The sequence below is a fragment of the Misgurnus anguillicaudatus genome, chromosome 3, assembly GCF_027580225.2.
Source record: "Misgurnus anguillicaudatus chromosome 3, ASM2758022v2, whole genome shotgun sequence".
Lineage (NCBI taxonomy): Eukaryota > Metazoa > Chordata > Actinopteri > Cypriniformes > Cobitidae > Misgurnus > Misgurnus anguillicaudatus.
Window position 1 is genome coordinate 26,548,572 of NC_073339.2, and position 23,287 is coordinate 26,571,858.

The following is a 23,287-nucleotide window of genomic DNA, read 5'->3' on the forward strand; positions in this document are numbered from 1 at the left end:
ACTTTATGTCCAAAGAGTGTGAATATGTTTTTCCACTTCATAGTTTTGTACTGATGAGAGGGATGCAGACCTCTAAGAGAGTTATAAACAGCTGTTAGCATAAGTTGTCCACAGAAATACCCTTACATACATAACTGAAGGGTAAATGATAGCACTACATTCAGATAAACTATCATAAACTAAATTAGTATCTCAGATAAACATCTGCAATAATTAGTTATTTAAAAAGCTGTTTTCAGATGACTGTTTTCAGATGCCCATCACCTTATCGTCTAGCTTCTGTTTTAAACGCGTTTCTGTAAGCGAGTATGAACTTTAAAAACACATCGCAAATGGATGTGCGCGAGCTCGCGTCTCCGTGTAAACAACGCGGAGCTCATAATAAACAGTGTTGCGTGTACAGCGCAATGTATGGAATTACCTTGCATGTAAACAATATGGAACCATTTTACAGCAAATCCCCCAGTGCAGCATTTACTCAAAGTTGCCATGACAGATACGAAAGTGAATAACTGTGTCTTAACACTGTACAACATGTAAGTTAACAGATATCCGCCATTATGGGAGGTCACGCGTACTCGTTTGTAAATAAGCATGTAAACATGGAATCATATTACAGCACACACTTAAAAGATACAGCAGTTCAGGCTTACTGAAAGTTTCCATGAAGGATATAAGTGAATAACTGTGTCTTAACACTGTACAGCATGTAACAGATATCCGCCATTACGGGAGGTCACGCGGATTTGTTTGTAAATAAGCATGTAAACATGGAATCATATTACAGCACATACTTAAAAGATACAGCAGTTCAGGCTTACTGAAAGTTTCCATGAAGGATATAAGTGAATAACTGTGTTTAACACTGTTACAGCATGAAACAGTGAAATCCGCCATTACGTGAGATCGAGTCCGTTTGTAAACAACGAAAGTTTTTCAATCCGAAGCGTGTAGTCTGCTAAGGTTGCTTAACGTTACTGTATGTAGGCTGAACTGCACTAGCCATGAGCATATTAAGTTACATGATAGCAAATATAAATGGTATAAATTAACTGTTAACGTTACTTACTTCTAATCCAGCAGTGCGTTCTCCATTGTTATTCTTAGGTAACGTTAAAGATAAATGCTTCTCTTCCTCAATGTCCAGACATAAATGAAGATATTCCTCAAGTGTGTGAATAAAGTTCATAATCCAAACATGCTGTAAAAAGTCTTTAAATCTGATCAAACTTTACGCTTTGCTTGTTAGTCTATTCTAGAGGTCATAAAAGCATGGATAAGCTTTTCTGCATCTGATGCAGACAGCATATGGCATATTTTTGAGAGATTTCTAAGATGCAAGAATGCTGTGTGGCAGACGTTGGAGATATGACTATCGAAAGATAGATTGCTGTCGAACATTACGCCAAAATTCTTAACCCTGGAAGATGGCACCACCGTGCAGCCATCTATGGGCAACTTGTAATCTAACATATTATGTTTGGAGCGATTTGTTTCAATAATAAGTATATCAGTCTTATTGGAGTTTAGCATAAGAAAGTTATGTGCCATCCAGTCCCTTATATCACTAATGCACTCTGTTAGCTTAGCAAACTGGTGGGTTTTGCTAGGATGTGACGAGATGTAAAGCTGGATATCATCCGGGTCGCAGTTAAAACTTATGTTATGTTTCCTGATAATGTCTCCTTGAGGTAACATATATAACGAGAATACGATAGGGCCTAGAACTGATCCCTGAGGTACGCCGTATTTAACGGGGGAGTGATATGACTCTTCCTCATTTACATAAACAAAGTGATATTGATTGGTTAGATACGATCTAAACCAGGCTAACTCCTAACCACTGATGCCAACATAGTTTTCTAGTCTATTGAGTAAGATTCTGAGATCTATTGTGTCAAAGGCTGCACTAAGGTCTGTTTCTATTGTAGTAGGTTTAAATGACTCAAGATGTTCGTATGGTAATCTAGTGGTAAATGTACTATTGGGTAGAGTGGTGGCTGCCTGCGTAGTTTCTATGTTTTCCCTAATAAACATAATTTTGTTAGTAAAGAAGTTCATGAAGTCCTTACTAATGTGTTGGAGTTTACTATTGGTTTCTGTTTGTTCTTTGTTTCTAGTCAGTTTCGCAACTGTGCTAAAGAGGAAACGAGGGTTGTTATGATTTTCTTTAATAAGCGTACTGAGATGGGTAGATCTGGCAGTTTTTATAGCCTGTCTGTAGTGTTAAACACTCTCTTTCCATGCTGAACGCAATACCTCTAACTTTGTGCTTCGGTAGTTTCTTTTCATTTTTCTAGCTACTTTTTTAAGGTCTGCAGTATGATGGTCATACCATGGAGCAGGCATTTTTTCTTTGATTCTCTTTTTTCGAATGGGAGCAACGGCATCCAACGTGCTAGAGCAAGCGTTGTTCAGGTTTTCTATTATAATATCCAGATCTTTACAGTTATCTGCTACATGATTCATTTGAGACAGGTCTGGAAGAGGCAATGGTCTGAAACGGCATCGCTCTGGGGTGATATTTCGATGTCAATAATATTGAGTCCGATTGACAGAATTAAGTCTAATGTGTGCTTACGAGTATGCGTTGGCCCTGACACGTTTTGTTTAATACCGAGAAAATTTAGAACATCCATAAACGCATGTCCTAATGCATCTTTTGGGTTATCCACATGGATATTAAACTCACCAACGATAAGAGCTTTATCTACAGCAGGAGTGCCCAACCAGTCGATCGCGGTCCCCTGGTAGACCGCGGACTGATCCCAAGTCGACCGCGAGGGGTGGAGAAAAAAATTAAAATAATAATAATAAATAAAAGTTTTTTTTATGTGTGTTATATTTTGAATTAAATGTACACTACAGCCTATATCATGAGTCCTTGCCAACACGTCCACAAAAAAAGTATTTAAAAAAAGAGAAAAAGAAAAAAGTAGGTGACGTTTAACCTACGGTGGCGCGTGTCATGCATGACAGCGAACAGCGGTTTCGCGCGTGTCATGCATGACAGCGAACAGCGGTTACACGCTCATAAACGTTAACATGGCCGAGGGAAAACGAGCAAAGACCTACCATTTTCACCCTGAATGGGAGGAAGATTATTTTTTTGTTTATTCTCATTTAAAGCCTGTTTGTTTGATCTGCAATGCAACGGTGGCATTGGCAAAGAAAGGAAATCTGGAGCGGCATTTTAAATCAGTACACGGGAGCTACGAGAGGGATTTCCCTGCAAAAACACCTCTACGTGCCACAAAAGTGCGGGAGTTAAAAGCACAGCTTGCAGCGCGGCAGTCAATCTTCACCAAACCGAAGACCCAGAGTAAGGCCGCAACTATCGCTTCCTATCGCGTCAGTCACGTCCTTGCTAAATACAAGAAGCCTTTCAGTGACGGCGATATGGTGAAGGAAGCCTTTCTCGAGGCAGCCGATAGCCTTTTTGACGGCTTTAAAAATAAAACAGAGATCGTGAAGGCCATTAAAGATGTGCAACTCTCCCGCAATACTACAACAAAGCGATTTGAGAGAATGGCTGTGGATGTGGATGAGCAACTGAAGAAGGATATTAACGCGTGTGAGTGCTTTTCCCTCCAATTTGACGAGTCGACTGATATGGTGGATGTGGCACAATTGTGTGTTTTCATAAGGATGGTTTTTGTAGACATGAGCGCAAAGGAAGAGCTACTCACAATTTTGCCATTAAAAGGACACACCAGAGGTGAGGATATTTTTAATGCTTTTATGGGATTTGTTAGCGAGACTAAACTGCCGCTCTTTAAGCTGATCTCCATCACAACTGATGGGGCACCTGCAATGATGGGCCGCACCAGTGGGTTCATTGCACTGTGCAAAGAAAGTGAATCTTTCCCAGATATCCTGAATTATCATTGTATAATTCACCAGCAAGCGTTGTGTGGAAAGATTTTAAATATGAAAGAAGTGATGGATATTGCGATGAAGATTGTGTGTTCAATTCGGGCCAGGAGTCTGCAGAGAAGGCTTTTCCGTGCTCACTTGGAGGAGAATGATGCTGAGCACACAGACCTTCTGCTTCACACGGACGTTAGGTGGTTAAGCAGAGGTAAATTTTTAGCCAGATTCACAGAGTTATTGCCTGAAATCAAAGACTTTCTGAAGCTTTCAAAACATGTGGATTACCATACAAAGCTAGAGGACCACGAGTGGCTTTTAGATTTATCTTTCCTCACTGATCTCACTGGCGAGCTCAATGATTTGAATTTAGAGCTGCAGGGAAAGGATAAAGATGTAGTCAACATGATGAGTTCAGTGAATACATTTAAAAGCAAGCTACAGCTGATGTCAAGCAGGCTGCAGCCTGGTAACCTGCGCAACTTTCCCCACATGCAAGCAGAACTACAACGTCAAGGTAAAGGTGTGACACAGCTTAACAGTGCACGTTATGAGGAGCATGTTCAGAGCATCTTGGCAGAGTTTGAGAGGCGTTTTACTGACTTTGCATCCATCGAGCCTGTAGCCAGCTATATGTGTTATCCATTTGGTGCAAATATTGATGTTGGTGACATTGCTGCCAAAATTAAATCACTTTTCGACTTGAAAAGCTCCGATCTTGAGGATGAGATTCTGACATTGCAAAATGACATTGAAATCAAAGCCAGATCAACATCCGCTCAACCTGGAGAGCATGTAGTGTTCTGGAATCTACTGGCGGAGGAGAAGTATCCCAATCTTAGAAGATGTGCCTTGAACCTGACAGCTCTTTTTGGATCGACTTATTTGTGCGAGTCTGCTTTCTCACACATGAAAATCATCAAGTCTAAGTACAGATCAACAATGACTGATGACCACCTTGCAGCCTGCTTACGCCTTGCAACCAGCTCCTACACTCCTGACTACGATAAGCTATCCTCCTCCTCCCAGTGCCAGGTCTCCCACTAAGGTAGAAAGTGATTTCCTTTTTTTTTAACTCAAAGCTACCTGTTTTGTATCTAGTTATTTTTCTGTGTGGTTCATAATAAAGTCAGTTATGACTATTGCTCAACATACAGATTGGCGTGTTTGTTTGTGTGTGTGTGTGTGTGTGTGTGTGTGTGTGTGTGTGTGTGTGCATGTGTGTGAGAAGAGAGAGAGAGAGAGGTGTGTGTGTGTGTGTGTGTGTGTGTGTGTGTGTTTGAGAGAGGTTGTGTTGTGATGTCTAGGAGTTGTGTGACAACAAAAAAAAGTGTTGTGAGGTTAGTTACTGCAGGCTGGAAACATTGTGTTATGGGTTTGCAATGTTGACACTGGACTGGTAGATCTCGGGAGGTTGGCTACTTGAAAAGTAGATCTTGGTTCACAAAAGGTTGGGCACCCCTGATCTACAGTGACTGTAAGCTCAGATAGGAAGTCTGCTATTTCTTTAAAGGGGACAGAGAATGAAGAAACATTTTTACCTTGTCTTTGTTGAATAATGGTAGTCACTCACGAAAATACAAAAAGTGCTAGACATGCTTAACATCTCAGTCTCATATAAATTCCTCTTTTAGAAAGTCAGCCAGAAAACAGCCCAATCTGAAAAACTGATGCTTATGACATCACAGGCATCTCACTTCCCCTACACTTTAAAATAATTGGCTACATTTTTTAGTGGCAGCAAAGTCAGCCAATCAGTAATGAGATTGCAAGTTAAGCCAGTAGGGGGAGCCAAATAGGTGCAAAACCACTTGTTTAAAATCCCCCACCCTAATACTGTAGAGCTATCTGAGAGAGGTTTTTAGGAAGCTTCTAAGGCATTACAGACCCAAACAATTTTTTTTTGTCTACGTGTCACATCACAGAACAAGGATAAATACCCCGTTCAATCATTCTATGTCACCTTTAAGAAAATCTGTGTGGTGTCCCGGAGGCCTATAGCTAAAATGAACGAAAGCTGTTTGTTTTTACGATCAGTTATTTCCATATTTAACAGTTTTATTTCAAACTAATAAAATTTTAGTTCGGATTTATGGTTTACTTTAAATATTTTGTTGTATATTGTAGCTACACCACCCCCTCTCCCTTTTAGACGAGGAACATGTTTATAATAATAGTCTTGTGAGGTGGATTCGTTTAAACTGATGTAATCGTCTGCTTTAAGCCAGGTCTCTGTTAAACAGAGTGCATCTAAGTTTTGGTCAGTAATTAATTCATTGATAATTGGTTCTTTATTGGTAAGCGATCTAATGTTAACAATACATCTGTTAATGTATTGTGTTCTAATTTTATGTTAACAAGATTTGTACGAGACGAGGTTAACGGTGCTCTGTATTTATTTGTTCGAGGAACAGACACAGTCGAGATGTGTTGGTACTCTGGTAAAAAAGGCCCTATGTGCTGGGATATATGTAATCTTGACATGTCAAGGCAGCTAACGGACTGATGGGTAAGCCGATCTGTTTGTTTCCTGACCTGGGCCCTAGATAGTCAGACAATATCAAAAGTAAGACTATTGGTCAGATTTCTAGAGAGTATAGCACTTCCTTCCGGAGACGGATGGAGGCCATCTCTCTTTAGCAGGTCAGGTCTTCCCCGGAAATGCTTCCAATTGTCTATAAACCCTACGTTATGCTGAGGGCACCACTTTGACATCCAGCCATGAAGAGACACTAATCTACTGCAAGTTTCATCCCCCCGGTAGGCGGGGAGGGGACCAGAGCAAATTACATTGTCTGACATTGTTTTTGCAATTTCACACACTTCTTTAATAGTATCTTTGGTGATCTCCGACTGGCGGAGTCTGGTGTCATTCGTGCCGGCGTGAATAATAATCTTTGAAAACTTACGTTTAGCATTAGCCAGCACTTTAAGTTTGGATCTAATGTCAGACGCTCTGGCTCCCGGTATACAATCGACTATGGTGGCTGGTGCCTCAATGTCAACGTTCCTGAGTATAGAATATCCAATAACCAGGGCACTTTTAACAAACCGGTGTATTGCTGAGTGGAAAAAATCTGTTTGATATTAAAACAGGAGCGTGATTTGGATGCCGAATGTGACTATGCCGCCTGACAGTCACCCAGTTAGTCAGCCGCCTTGATGCCGAAGTCGGAACCGAGCCATGTGTATTACGCTTAACACTAAGCGCACCTAAAACAGTGTTTGTAACATTAACATTAGCGGTCTTACTGTCCTCAACTAGCGTTCGGATGCGCATTTCTAGTTCTGCAACCTTCTCCGTCAGCCTTACTACTTCAATGCACTTAGCACATGTAAACCCCTCTATGCTGACAGAAGAACCTAAACTGTACATGTGGCAAGTAGTGCAGGTTACAATGACAAGCGGAGTCTTACCGTTTTCATGCTGGGCGATGGCGTCTCCGTTCGTCCGAACGCGGTCCGTGAAGCTGCATCGAGACGGGTGCTCACTCGTAGCACGCCTCAGCCGCCTATGAGCGTCTTTGGTCAGGGTGATGTTAGGCACGCAGACTCTGCGAAGGCCGGGCAGCACCTCCTTCACAGCTTCCCGATCTGGTGTGGACAGGTCAGAAAAGCATACATCGGATTAATCCGCCATTAGATCGCCAACAAAGGCAGGTTTAAGTAAACAGACGGTAAGAAATGCTACCTTTAGCCGGCACCTGCTAGCGGGCTATATGCTAACACTGGGTGTTACTAGTGATAAAATCGTTTCGCTTAGTAATACAATTCAGTAATCGTCAAGGTAAAGTATTCCTAAGATAAACTAATAAGTTATATTATATAGATAGGAATAAGATAGTGAAAAAATAGGATTTAGCTGATAAGCTCAACGGACCTCCGGGCTTGCAACTCCTCGTCTCTCTCTCTCTCTCAGCGTCTCTCTTTCAGCGTCTCTCTCTCAGCGTCCCTCTCTCAGCGTGACTCGGATACATATGCAGGGTTTAAATTGGGCCAGGACCGCACACATACTGAAGGTCTCGCTCTGCTCCGCGACTGTGTACGCGCTGCGCTGGTGCGTGTGAAGTGACGGGAATCATTCATGCACGACAAAACCGGGTTTATACCGCTCATTTAGGCCTAGTACACGGACACGGGTATTTTTATAACCGTGAGTTTTTTCACGCGGTTCGGCCGTTCGTCCACACGAAACCGCAGTATCAGGGCACTGAAACCAAGCATATTTGAAAACCCCGGCCAGGGTGAGCTTTTTAAGAAACCCCGGTTACAGTGGTGTCGTGTAGAGAGTAAAACTGGGGGTTTTGCCTTGCAACGTCAGAGTGTGCTCCGTTATCCACTGTGTTTGATGTCAAGATTGTGCGCCACTGACTGCTTTGGCCCTGTCCCAAATGGCACACTTTGGACTTGTGGTCCTCCTCAGAGTCCACACTTTGATGACATCATGTAGTCCAGACTTTAGGGGCCCTTGATACGATGTCGTATTTTGGGACAGACTCGAGCGTCACACCGGAAATAGGTAGAGAAGTTGCCTGTCAGTGTGAGCTCCTCCCTTCCGTCGTCTGATTGGTCTGAGTGCTCTCTCGCAAGGACTTCTGGGTTGGTAAAGTGCGCGAAGCCTGCTGCAGTGCGGGCTTCGCTGAAGACTGCATCAAGGGTGCAAAGCAGTCGCTGATGAGCAAACTTTGAAGTGTAAAAATGACACATGGGACACCCTACGGACTTGTAGACTAAGCGAGCACGCGCAATTTAAGGCCACGACACCGAAAGTCCACATGAAGTGCGCCATTTGGGACAGGGCCATAGTTGCTGATTCTGTGCAATGGTGGATGTATCTTGCTAATAATAACTGTGCTAACAGGGCTTCTAACATATACACAGATAGATGCTCAGTTATCTCTCACTATATTGCGGAACACGATTTGGGTTATATCCCCACCTGCTGGTGTGGCATGCTCTTGACAGCGCTTGATAACGTGCTTTTGCTTTATCGTGTGGATGAATATTTAATTTAAACCGAGCATGTGTGGACGGGATTTTTTTTTTAGGGAAAACTCCGGTTATAAATATACCCGTGTCTGTGTGGACTAGGCCTTAAAAGACGCGTCAATCGTTTTTGTCACTATGTGCTCAGTTAATCTACATCAGTACGCAGCTCTGTGTCTCACTCAGAACCTCAAGAACCCGCATTCGCGCAGGAGGATCACATTACACATTGTAGAGATGAGAGATAGAGAGAGAGGTAAGAATGGTGCACACGTCGAGAAAACTTAATAGAAGTCTAGAAACAAAGTATTAAAGTATGTATAGCCATGTCAGTCATCTTATTACAATATGTTAACTAGACAACTGGATACAACTTATTGTATAGTTTAATAAAATAATGTATTTTGATTATACAAATCAATTACGACCTAACTAGAGTGATTGTTTAACTAACTGATTTATAAGACATAGCCTATTGCTGAATCAGTATGTTGTTTTTCTTGTTTATTGAGTCTTTTTGGGTAGTCTATCTTATGCCTAGAATTAGTCAAGGAGGTTGAGTCTTATAACTTCCTTCAAAGTTTGATTAATTGTGCATAATGACATGTGCAACAAATGCATATAGGTTGTCAGATTCGTAGATTTGCATAATTTAAAGTTCAGGTTTTAAAGTTTGGGTCAACCTGTGGCACAGCTTTAAAGCTGAAACTAGAGCCCGAGCGATAAAGGATTTTGAAGGCCGATACAAATGTTTGTTGGTTTTAAAAACCGATAATCCGATATATCTGCCGATAATTTGTTTTTTCAGAAACATTAACAGATTTCCCTAACAGATTGTTGCTACAGCCACAACTTTTACTTCTATTATTATTATTATTAACAAAAAATGATGATGACATTATTACTATCATCATCATTTATATTAAACAAGATAAAGGTCACTCCTAAATGTTTGTGTGCGTGTGTAATAATTTTATTTTTTATTATCTCTCTGTCTCTGCATCTCACGCATTCACCTCTCTCTCTCCCTCAAAAAAACTCGTCTTATATTCCGGTATACTACAATGTCAGCTTGCTTATCCCTTTACCTGCACTTTTTAAATTCTTTCTATCAAGCTACATCAAACCATTTTCAATCATCAGTTGCTGCCTGCCTTCTAAAACCTACTATTAAGCTATCTAAATCCATTATGTGACTCGTTAATGCTGCGGCTGAATGACAGTCTGCAACGCACACTTGGCGTCAGTGAATTTCACACATGCGTAAAAGAAAAGCGATGCACAAGCTACGTTTGATACCTTTTCTCTATGTCTAAATGTTCACTCCCCGCAAGTCTAACTTTCATTTTACAATGCAGGGACTGTAACCAGAGATATGCTAGTTATAAATAAAGTAATCATTACTTTATTTAGGCAGAATAAGTTCGTTGTGGTTTCCAAGCTCGTTAACGTTAGCGGTCTTCCACTGATAGTGACATTAGCTAGTCTATGACGAGACATAATTTAGCAAAGAATAACGTCACACTGCAAATTGTAAAACATACCTTTAAAAATAACAGGCTAAGGAGAGATGATACATCTCATTGCTTTAACTCTCACGCTATTAAAGAAATACTTCAGTCGCATTGTCAAGAGGTAAAAGGACAGTCAGTCAACTACACTGTAACAACGTATCATTACTAGGTAATTCCGCTTCACTCTCGGCTTATTTAACAGCAGCAAAACTGGATAGTCACAAATTTTGTCATGCTTATTTGAGTTAAGAGAACTGATTGGGATGTTCTTTTAATTGTTATTCAAGCAATGTATGTCTCGTGACCAACTCACCATCAACTAAACCGCTGTCATCTCTGCCCTGGTCTGGCTGAAATCAGCAGGTTGCAGGATGTGTGACACGTTATACACGAGTGTTGCCTACAGGGTAGTTGCAAAGTGCCCTCTGGTGGACAAACTATACAATGGCAACACTCATGACATGGTTGAAGGCTGTTTCGTCCGTGCGTTTTTATTTTTTTTTTTAATATTTATCGGCTATTATGAATGCCGATACCGGTAGTTTGGAAAATGCCTAATATCGGCCTGCCGATATATCGGTCGGGCTCTAGCTGAAACGTATAAATCCTATCAGAGGTCCAAAATGTCATTGAAACACACCAGTGGCTTTGCTGTCATCAGGACCCTTGAACCCTCCCTCCTAACAGAGCATCCCCAATTTAACTCCTGAACATATATACTATATTCTCATTATTTTTTAACACATCAATAGTTATCCGCTGGCACAGAGTTAGACTCTTTTGACTTTACACAGAAACAGCAATGCGTGCGGCATGACATAAGGAACGTCCTGGATCTGTTTTTCGCTCTTTTTTTATTGTTTTTTATGTATTATAGAAGTATTGGATCGGGACTCGGTATCGGCAGATACTCAAAATCAAATGACTCGGACTCGAGGGCAAATAAACCTGATCGGGACATCCCTAATGTTAGCATTTGTCTGCATGTAGCTGTCCGTTGGACTTTTCTGAGATCTACTACTCTTTCCTGTGGAACCGGAAAGCTTGACCTATGACCCACTTTGTGAACGATCTGAATTTCTGCGCTTTGAATTTAAAAAACTGGGTGTTTTGAATTTCCTCTTTATCTTGAAAACCTGAAACTTTATTTTTTAAAACTGTATATTTACAGTATAAAAATTCAGGACTAAAAATGTGTTCTTTGAAAATGCATATCTTTACAAATACAGCATCAAATTATTCAGTATTATTAAATTAAAACTTGTCTATAATTCAAGTTTATGCATTTCAAATTCAAAACGTTTTGTCATAATCCTAGCTCCATACCGATGCCTATAGAAATATTAGGGAGTTAAAAAAGGCCTATATCAATACATTGGTCAGTTCTACAGTATATTATACTACAGTACTGTATTCTATATACAGTGTCCATACAAATGGTGTCCAAACTTTTGACTGGTACAGTATATATAATACAGTACCTACATAAACAGAATATACTGTATACATAAACACATTTTTCGCAATTGTAACTAAAATGTGGTGATCAAATACTTAAGACATGACAAAGACGTAATGGAGACAGGGTGTTTTAACAATTTAACTATAAACTTTATTATCCTAAATGAATCTGACATCAGTTCACTAAACAATAAACTTCACTTAGTATAAATAACTTTAAAACACATATATAACAAAATATATGAAGAGTTTGGTTCCAAAATGCGATAAACGCCATTTCAAAAAAATGTTACCACCAAAATCAGTATTGATCTGGTCACTTTTCTCCCTTTTTTCCCAAAACGTGTTAAACGCCAGTCCTCCTTCTCTGCAGAATGCAATAAATTCGCTCAAAAAAAATCACAGCATTTACACACTTAGTAAACAACAATGGCAGTGCGAAATACACACAGAATCCTAGTTTCATCTACTTTGTACTTTGTGATCAACAAATAAACAAAAACAAAATAATACTTTTAATGGCATTGATAAACCTGTGGTGGTTTTCTGTGGTGGGGAAGAAAGGTAAGCCACTCGGGTGAAGGAAAAATGGCGGCTGTTTTTTGTTCTAACAAGAAAGCATCAAGTCATGCTAACACATTGACCCCAGGGGATCTTATGAAAAGTCAATGAAAATTGAGCAGGACCAAAACATTTTACAGCTGATTGCTGTCAAAAAAGTTCAGGGACGATGTACCCAGGATGACAGTAGCAATGACAGTGTTCTTAATATAACAAAGTAAATGTTTTGATTAAAAAAGTTATAATTAAATGGCATTAATCATGTAAACCACAAGTCAACTAAATGAATATAACATGGCAAAGATGAATGCACATTTACATATTGATTCAGTAGATTTTGAAAAAAAATAACTTATTGCATTTTGCGGAAAAATAATCAGTTTTTATAATAAATCTTTGAAAATCAAATTATGGATTTAAATTTTTAATCTTATTATAACCTAAAGACGCTATGTGAAATTATGTAACAGAAAATAGTGGTTTTCATCTTGTCACTTTCTTGGTATAGCAAACACATTTTTACAGAAATTAGTTGAAATGGATTTATTCCGTTTTGGAACCAAACTCTTCATATGGCAGTTTTAAGGAATGAGGTTAACGTTTTATTGGACTTATATTGAAAAAGGAAATTTATGGAGTCATTGTTTGTTAAAGAGGCAATGAAGCTGACGATTTGTTTTATAAGGTCTACTTATAATTGCGTGGTTTTTACATTCAAAAATGCCAAAAGCAATAAGGAATAGGCTATTTTGTAACATGGTTCTGATGCTGTCTGGAGAAATGGTTCATTTGAACGAGCGGGCCGCATTGAGGACCTGGACGCAAATGCCCACTGCTATGATTCATTCCCCGTCATTACATGTGGGGAAATGTTTTAAAAACATTAATGTGTAAAAATAGCAGCCAAAAACATATATGTTTGATCCACAAAATATTTTGGGTGCTAAAGATGATGCACATAAACAACAGTGTGTATAGTAAAGTAGAAACAAAACTTTAAACTCAACGTGACTAAATTACCATATACAACACAGTAAGCGCGCATCAGAATCTAAAAAAGAAAAAAAAGAATCTAAACTGCGGATAGTAAGTCCTTCCTTATCACTAACTTTGCATATTTTTAGCGTTATATTACAGTTGTATTGTTAAGTGTTGTACCTTTATTAATCGTTTAATGTTTTAAGTAAATTAAAACAGTCAAACACGTGTTGATGTTACATACAGGACACATTTAACTGACTTTGCCTTTATCGTAGTCAAGAGTAAAACATCCCACTAGTAGTTCCCTAGATTTTAAAGAGAATAATATTCAACTGTGGCCACCACAAGATGAAACCTACTGATTGAATAAGGAGGATTCACTGACAAACTACCAAGACTTTGACTTTGACTGTTGCCTTCATAAGCTTGATTAAATGACATTTGCCCCTCATTATTCATTTTTCTTTATTTAAAAAGGTGTAATTTTGTTAGTTGTTGTTGTTGTAAATGTTACAATTGGGACAGAGATTGTGCCATTTTCAAAGAGTTTAATAAATGTTCATTTTATATATTTTGGTTGCATTTGTTAGTAAAATTGTAACTTCTTAACTAGGCACAGGATACCAATATATTTATTAAGTAATTTAATTGAATTGCATGGAAAAGTTTTTGATGTATCGGCAAAAACCGCATCGCTGGCAGAGAAAATCGATATTGCGTCACATCATAATGAACTGTCTGATAGTTACACCCCTAGTAAGAATGTTGTCCCACTTAAGTTTTGATTCCTGCTTACAATAATGATAATATAACCGCTGTTACCAAAAAAGCCACACATAAATCCTGCAAAGCTGTCAATCCTGATGGACAACTTTAAGCGAAATCATAGAAATTAAAAGATGCACTCTGATGAATTAAAGGAAAGTTTACTCACACGTGACTTCTATTAACAAAGTCTGGCTCTTTTTAATATGCCTTGTGAATGCAAACCAAACCAACATAAAATTGCAACATTGTAGCAATTTAACCCCCGGTTTTGGAACAAAGCAATCGATCTACAGGTCTGAAAACACTCTTAGACTATGTAGTAGACTGTACAAGTAAAATGCCATAAATGTGTCTTTGAATGTGACTTCTTTTTTGTTTGTTTTTAAGGGCGTGGATCAGACCCTGGTTATGAAGGTATTTAATCTTTTTTCAATATACAGTACATCACCAGTCAAATGTTTAGCATCACTTGTTGTTTAAGGGTATACAGTTCATTTAGTAAGGAATAATTGACGACGGGCCATTGAATTATAAGCATTATAAGAAAATAATGCACACCAAGGTGGCAATGCAGCACGACGCGAAGTGAATTTCAAATAATTCAAAGGACCGGAGTCAATTATTCTACTTATACCACGGTTACCACAAACATGCTCTGGTGCCTATTTTTAAGACATCTGAAAGATAGGTGTGCGGTTTACAGAAAAATGATCAACACCCATAGAACATTTCTCAGCCAATCAGAATGCAGCATTCAACAGACCCGTGGTATAATATACTATATAAAAATGTGTATTGTGTATGTAATTAGCTATTTAACCAATTCTTTATTCAGTTAAATTTAGATATTTTTTTCTTTTACTGGATGATAATTTTTGTGTATTTCTTCGTAGGTGGTGCCTCTGACCAACCTCAAGGTATATATTTTATTTAGTTATTATTTAGTAAGTTCAGATTTGTACTGTAAAGTAGTTTCTTTCTTTTTCTTTATTGTTTAGAAAAATACCAAAGACAAAATGAGCGTTATGTAGTTTAATCGAGGACCTAAGTGTAAGGTGGCACAACATACATAATTCTGATGAGTGTTTTTGGCCTTACAAAGCAGCCCAGGTGAAGTCTGACTTTGACTTTTTCTGTCTTAAGTTGTTTGTCTTTCCTCTAAGCTTGGTTATTTGCCTATTAGGGATGTGCATCTCCATAACTGAGTCCGATACGATATGCATCCCTATGCATAGCTTACGATGGGATACATTAAAGATAAATATGAAGCAGCTACCGATGATGACACACCTCTTTTTATGCAGATGCACCGAGCTAATCGGGGAATCTTCCCATCCCTATTGCCTATGCTTGTAAAAGTGGAGTGGAGTTTGCAGTCGAGTTGGCTTATCCTGGCTCTTAAATAAAGTTGTAGCTACAGTTTTTCCCAAAGAATTAGGAATTACATTTTATGTCTGAACACACAAGCTTAAGCATTTTAACCTATAGACTGAATCAGCTTTTGACAACTGAGTTGATGTGATGACTACACTATCCCACAATTCTTAGATAACAGCAGGGCGATGCAACAGACCAAAACAATTATTGTCAGAAGTAAATGCTAAAGTTTTTCAGTAGGGGGATGGGTTCCTTTTATGTCGAAATGGAGTGTTTTTATTACATTTCTGAAGGCCAATAGATTTGACTGCTCATGCTGTCAGTGGCTGTGCCCTAAATCTCTGCTTCAATTGCCTGTTGTTGCAGATCTGAACCCGAATTGGCTCCATCTTATCAAGATTCTAGCCGATAAAATGCCACAAGGCCTCAGTGTCTGGATTTCCAACTTGAAAGAAATATTAGTGCCCCTTCTAGAACGGGTTATGGAACCACAGAGTGTAGCTGATGAAAAGACTGAGCTTTAAATTCCTTGATAAGAAATCACCTTTGCTTCTGTTTGGGCTTAAAAATGGTTTACAACAGTTGTTTACATGGTTTGCTCATTTATACTTTGTTATTGATGGTGCTCAGGTTTTTCCTAGGATGCAAATTTGGTAGTGATTAACTGATTGATCTGATTTTATTGTGAATGGTTTGATGTTTTAGTGTCGGAACAGATAACGGTAGGTCTATAAGAATAAAGGTGGAGGCCACTTATAGTTGTTTACTGAAGTGTGTTATGTTGGGCTTATTTCTAGCTGTGAAGAACCTTGTACTTCATTTATTCAATTTTAAGTGAACAGAAGGGGCATTATCTTATTCCTTCTCTCTCTTCCTCAGGACATTTATGGCTTCCTGCCTTTTAAAATTTTTCATGTTATTTTTACACATACTGTAGAGTTTCCTTAAAGGCACTTTAACCTCATTCAGACAGCACTTTGGTCCCAGACAGTACCCTTATAATTGGCAGACAGGCTTCTGTGTGAACACAAACACATCTCCTAAATGTTCTGCAAGGTCATATGAGACACAGCCATCTTTTGGCAGTGTGCATGCTGGGAACTGTGTTCTCGGAGGGCGAAGCACTGCTACCTGGGTAAAGTGATCTCCGCCCGGGTGGCGGTGCTGCGCTTTCTGAGAGTGTGGTTCCCTGTGTGTGTGCTGTTGGGGGATTGCTGTGTCTCATATGACCTTGTTATTTGTACATGCTGTGACTATACCAATTACAACAACTAAATAGGAAAATGTTGGCATTATTTTGTAACTTATTTGGAGCAGTATGCTAGCTGGAGCCATTTACTTCCAGTCTTTGTCCTAAGCTAAGCTAGCGGGGGCTGCGTCAGACAGAGTTACAGCACGCACAGAGATGAGAAAGGTATGTATGGACTTATCTAACTCTGGGGGATACGGTGTATAAGCTAAATTCCCAAACTGTGGGCGTGTTCCTTTAAAACGAGGGGTTTAATGCAGATTAACATTCATGACGAGAAATGTCGGCAAACTAGACTGAAGCTGAGATCATTCACCAGCATGACAGATCAGCCTCCTTATGATCTTGTCATATATTTTAATGCACATGCGTGGTTTCTCGAGAGAGAAATCACAGTTAATAAGCATACTTCAGACATTGCAGAGAAAAACAACTACCAAGTGCAGGACTTTAAACATGTCACGTGTCTTTACAGGATCTTTACGGTATCTTTGTGAACGCACACACAGATTCCGGAAAATCATTGGCAGTGTTAATGAATCAAAAATCAAACGATCCTGGACAAATCCCGGATGGATTTTCCGTGTAATTTTTTTCGTAATGTCTGTGTTAAAAGGGCTTCTGATTTGTGCCAGCAGACTGACATTAGGTTTGCATGGCATATTATCAAATTACAACAAGGGTTTTATATGTAGTTTTTTATAGTATGGTGCATTACCACTAGGCCTTAACATTAAAGTTTATGTTCATACTGCATTTCCTTTTTATGGGTGCAATGGTTCACTCTTTTTTTTTTACAAAAAAATCGATTCGATTCTCAATACATTTTTTAAGCACAAAAATGTATGCCATTTTTAGACTAGACTTTTTTTAAATATAATATCTGACCTTGAACCTGGAGATGCCCTGGCTGCCATATTAGTCGTGCTGCCAGTGGAAAAATATGGTACACGCACATACCTGATAAAACTTCCTGTAAGATGAACATTCCTGTCAGTACTTTTCAGTTTAAAAACGCGCTTTAATTAGGGGAGACCGGGGCTGGTTGTCTCACGGGTTGGTTGTCACACTGCTTATTCCAGACATACTACATGGCACTGTGGTACAATTTTGATATCAATTTGTTAGCCTTTAATAGCTTACTCATTTGCACTTGAAATTTTGCTGAGCAGACACAAAACATTGAGGTTAGGAGACAATTTTTTATTTTTAGGGGTCAAAGTAAATTTTCATGTTGGTGTTGTTTTTGTGTTGAGATCTTGTATGATATTAGTCATTCAAAAACAAAACACTCATTAAAAAGCTAAAAGTAGTAGCTTTATTTTGAGTCATCTTTTAGCGATCAAGTTATAGCCGTGTGGCAGCTAGCTTAGCATGTTTGTCAAGAAGTCAGTTGGGGATGGTTGTCACATAGCTTGCGGGGTTGGTTGTCACATAAGAATATTGGACATGTAGACCTTTTAAGACTGTTTGTTTGTTTGTTTGTTTGTTTTTGTTTGCTGTTAAAATAAAATAAAGCATTAAATAAAGAGGTTTTAACACTAAAAATTATTTCATTTTATTTCTCAACACAGTAGACAATGGGCTTTATGCCCAGCTGCACTACTTCCTGAACTTCGGCCGGCTTCTTGTTTCCTGTCTGCCATTGTTGGACGGGCTGATTAATTCAGGTGTGCCTGACCTCAGTAGTCACAATAACAATAATCGGGCGCACCTGGATTGGTCAGTTTGTCCGGTGGTGGCGGGCGGGGGGCGGGGAGCTGGCTGGGGTTCATAGTGCAGCTGGGCATAAAGCCTATTCAAGTAACTGATCACCCACTTTAATCCCATCGTTTAAACATAAGGGGCATTAATAACAACTAGCATAGGTGTAGATTAATATTAAAACTTATTTGCAGTTTCTATCTTAAAAAACTAAAAAGTTACACATTATCTTTTGAGATCCCAATTTATCATAGAAATCCTATTGAACCTCTATAGGGACAACCAACCCCATACCCTGTGACAACCAACCCCGTGATGGGGTTGATTGTCACATTGTGTCAGAGTGTCTTTGATGGTTAATTACTTCCTGTTACAATACATTCTAAAACTAAAAAGTATACACATTTAAAGCCAAGACTCCAAAGTTTCATTTCATGTAGGAATTACTGCTGAAATTTTTTTTGAAGATGAGCAATTCATGCATGAGTAAAAATTGTGACAACCAACCCCGGTCTCCCCTACCGTAAGACGAGATTGTGAGACTATACCCCAATAAGTTATGTTTAAATGCTGTTTTCGTAACTGTAATGTAAACATACAGCAAGTCAAACGAGGAGCAGCAGCAGAGTTGGGAGAACGAAAAGAAAAAAAAGATTTTAAAATCACGAAAAAGATGTGGAATTAACCAGGATATGTTAAATAGGGAAGCCAGGGGCAAAATCTGAACTATTAATGGTTTGGATCCATATGAAAAAAGAGTGAATAAAGAGCCTTTTTAAGATAACAACGTGGTTGTTGTGAAAGCACGATTTCACGCCAATATGTAAGCAAAGTCACATACGACCTAGCTTTACAACTCGCTTAGTTAATGCAGCAGTTTTGTAGTATGCATTTTTGCTTTCAGCAGAGGGATAGCAACAGAAAGATGAATGTTGAAATTTTCCCGTATTTTGGCGAGTAACCTGGAAAATTTCCCTTATTTTCAATGTTCAATATTAACTTAAGCTATATAAATTAATATTTAGATGTTATACTTCACTGTCTTATAATGTCACTGTCTAATGTCATTTATATGTCATGTATACACATTAATGTGGGGTTAAGGTTAATGTTTGGTTTCTTGCATAAAATAAAATATAATAAAGTGTTGTCCTTATCTGTCATTTTTAATGTAAAGTGTTACTTTATTATTAATACAGCAACGGTTTACCATGGTTGAAATAATAACGCCAAATTAATCAAATTAAGACACGTCTATAAACGTCAGAGCGCAGTAGTCCAAGTAGCAGTAAAGAAGGCAATCAACATGGCCACCACGCCAACTAATGACGTCACGACGCCCAAGCCATATTTGTATGTGGCACACAATGCGTCCAATCAAATGGAAAGAAAGACTAGGATTATACCATTATGTGAAAGAAGAAACGGGGATAGACGCTCCAAAAAGCCAGTGTAGTGATACAGGCCAGGTAAGCGTTAGAGAGAGGAGGGGTAGCCGGATTTAAATGTATGCGCGTTAGGAGAAAGCTGAGGCATTTACCAAAAAGAAGAAGAAAGTTAAGTCATGAACAGTGTTGGGCAAGTTACTGAAAATTAGTAATTAGTTACAGTTACTAGTTACTTCTTTTAAAAGTCATTGAGTTACTCTACCAGTTACTGTATATCAAAAGTAATTAGTTACTAGGGAAAGTAACTTTTAAGTTACTTTTATGTCTGCTTTTTAAATGTAAATATGAACAGTACTGAACAGTCAAACAATAAAATGATATGGATGGGTTATTTTACACGTAAGACTCTAATATATCACATACTGTAGGAGCCTATTTTGCATTGAATATTTTTGCGTTGAATATTTTTGTTAGAAATTATCTTAATACGTAAGCTTAGTTTATTTATGTATATCATTTAGATAATTTAGACAAATATTCTGTATGTTTACATTGAAAATATATAGTGTGTTAAAATTGTGTATTGTCTCTTTAAGAATTTGGAGACAATTGTGTCAACATGTCATATTTTCTAAAATAAATTATAATTTTTCTGATTCCATATTTATTTTAATAAGCCAGAAACGTCTCTGATGTCTCCTGCTGACAGTATGTGTTCTACCGAATATTAGACTGTCTCATTTCAGTTCTCTTCGCGAAGTTCTGAGGCTTCCACCTTGAAAGACCAAGTGCTCACTTTTTTAGGTTGCATGCTTAGCAGGGTGCGGCCATGGAATTGGGACACTGCTTGTGAAGCTTGCAGCGGTAGTGCGCTTTTTGGTCATATATTGTTTTTATATGTTTTCTGTTGGATTTAAAATGATACATAGGATTAAAGGAAGATATTTAATCAGAAAACGGAGTACGTGAATTGTTTTGTTCACAGAGCGAGTGGATTGTTTTGTCGGATACCGAACGAGTGAAACTGAAACTGAAAATAAATGCGCACTCACACATACTATGGAGTTTTAACACATTTTAACAGTTGTACAGCGCAGTGTGAATATTTTTCTGGAAACAACAATCGCGGATCATTCTCTTCCATGAAGGCCAGTGTAAACATCTAAGATATATATTAAAATTTCTCAGATTTATTGCTTTTGTGGACTACAAATGCAAGTTAATGTCATACTGGGATTGCTTGGCAAAGATAATTTACAAACATGAGACCGGATGGATTATGCAGGGCTTAAAAACGAAAAAAATTACCAATTGTTTCACTGCGAGCAGAATCAATATTTTAACGTTTCCGTTTTTGCGTTCCTCATTGAACATTTACGTTCCGAAAACGGTTTACTTAGAAAAAATACCGGTTAATAACGTTATTTTAATTCAGGCTATACTTTAACAAATGCATGCATACAAACAAATTTTCACACAAAAATAATAACATAACACATGATATAACTAAACTTCAACATTTCATTAATTGTTAAAACCACAAAAGAAATACCTGCATTAATTTTAAGTATAAACAGCTGAAAAAAAGACCCGTTTTATGCCGGTCTTTTACAGGTTGAAACCGCAGCATACTCTGCTGGATGTTTACGTTAAATGTGCCTCTGTAAGTTACTTCAGTGAATCCCGGCTACTGTACTTCTCCCCCACATCCTTTAATATTGCAGACAGACTTGTTAAGAAAAATAATAACGAAAAGGAATTTCTTGGTGGCGACCCATCTAAAAAGTAATTGACAGTGGTATAAGTCCCCTGGCTTTTTTGAGTTACAGTTTGCATCTGCATATTTCCAAGCAAGTTTTAACTTAAACATACCTCTGAACATTTGATGGGTAGCTTTGTGGTTATTTAAGACAAATGCTATCGGGCCGGAGACTCGATGACTGCGGCGCGGGCATTTCACTCACGCTATGTGTCAAAGTCACTCACGCTTGATGCGTCAAAGTCACATGTTGTACTGTTCAATCAGAGGTGGGTAGAGTACCCAAAATTTGTACTCAAGTAAAAGTACAAGTACTTATACAAAAATGTACTCAAGTAAAAGTAAAAGTATCAATCTAATTATTTACTTGAGTAAGAGTAAAAAAGTATTAGATGAAAAAACTACTCAAGTAGTTAGTTACTTGTTACTTCTGATCTGATAGAGAAGTAGCGCAAAAGCACTGAATTTCAGACTTCTTGGAGGGTTTTCACAAACCTCTCCTTAAGAGTCTCATTGTTCTGCTTATATACAAGTAAGCAGCATATCTCAGTCCTGCAATGGGTACATTAACATCACATAATGTGTCGTTTGAGAAAAAATCTCAAACACACACACACACACACAGATGTTTTTCTGACGGTTAACTCTGTATTTATTTTCATGTTCACAACACAAACTTGTCAGCGTCTGCCTTTAAACATGCAAACAGTAAACAAATAAGAACGTGTGTGTCTGTTTGTTATCATGTTTTTATATGAATAGGTTATTTTCATTGCCATTAAAGTGCAATTACTGAACATAAACAGGAGCTTAATAAAAATGATCATTTTAGAATTTCATATGGAACTTACAGTATCTGTTTTTGCAAATAATCTCTACATTTATTATAATTTATAATACATGTTTCTTTCAAATCAATCTTTATTCTTTTATTTTTATTCATTCATTCTTTAGGAAGGATTTAAATAAAATACAATCCCGTTTTTATTTGAATGTATTTTCTACACATTAGTGAGGTGTCCGGATTTGTGTATTAATGCAGTCATTACATTATGCTGTTAAGTTTGTTTAGTTGTGGGGAAATGATATGGAATTGGCAGATGTGAACGTGCTGTTTGTATGGTTTAACTTACATTAGGATTTGTAATCGCTTGCACAAGAGTGCATATGGCAAAAAAACTCCGACAGTGTGTGAAATGACCATTAATACTGTTCAAATAGACAATACTGTGACACTTACTTCAGGCTGGATCTTGAATTCCTGTTCGCTGATATGTCAGCTCGTTAATTGAACAAAGCACGCATCACATTATGAAACTATTCTTTTTGACCTCTTGTAGTGAAAACATAGACCGAACTTGAAGCCACGCAAGATCTGCCTCCGATAACTCGCACAACGCACACGCGCCCTCATCTGCATCTCCTATCCCCTACGCGGCCGCGCGGTCGCGCGCGCTAAAAGGGTGACCTCGCGGTCGCGCGCTAAAGGGTGACGCAGCCTTTTTCGCGCAACTTTCGAACACGCCCTATTAACTTTAAAAAAATATATATATTCATTAATTATTACCATTTGACAGTAGCGCAGTAACGCCGCCGAATGTAGGGAAGTAAAAGTACAGTTTTTTCACTAGAAATGTACTTGAGTAAGAGTAAAAGTACCCATCCTTAA

The 23,287-nt window shown here is 38.4% G+C and overlaps 1 protein-coding gene across 14 annotated transcripts in view; it reads left to right on the forward strand.

The window, feature by feature from the left end:
* Nucleotides 1–23,287, forward strand: part of cd99 (CD99 molecule) — a 120,406-nt gene that overhangs the window by 83,727 nt on the left and 13,392 nt on the right. For 12 of the 14 annotated variants that reach the window (XM_073863608.1, XM_073863638.1, XM_073863604.1 and 9 more), the window contains 2 exons: nt 14,529–14,555; nt 15,035–15,058. In XM_073863608.1, the coding sequence (XP_073719709.1) occupies nt 14,529–14,555; nt 15,035–15,058 (51 nt within the window). Of the gene's footprint in view, nt 1–14,528; nt 14,556–15,034; nt 15,059–15,884; nt 16,285–23,287 lie in introns of those variants that run through there. The other 2 variants (XM_055205251.2, XM_055205247.1) reach the window with 1 other exon arrangement.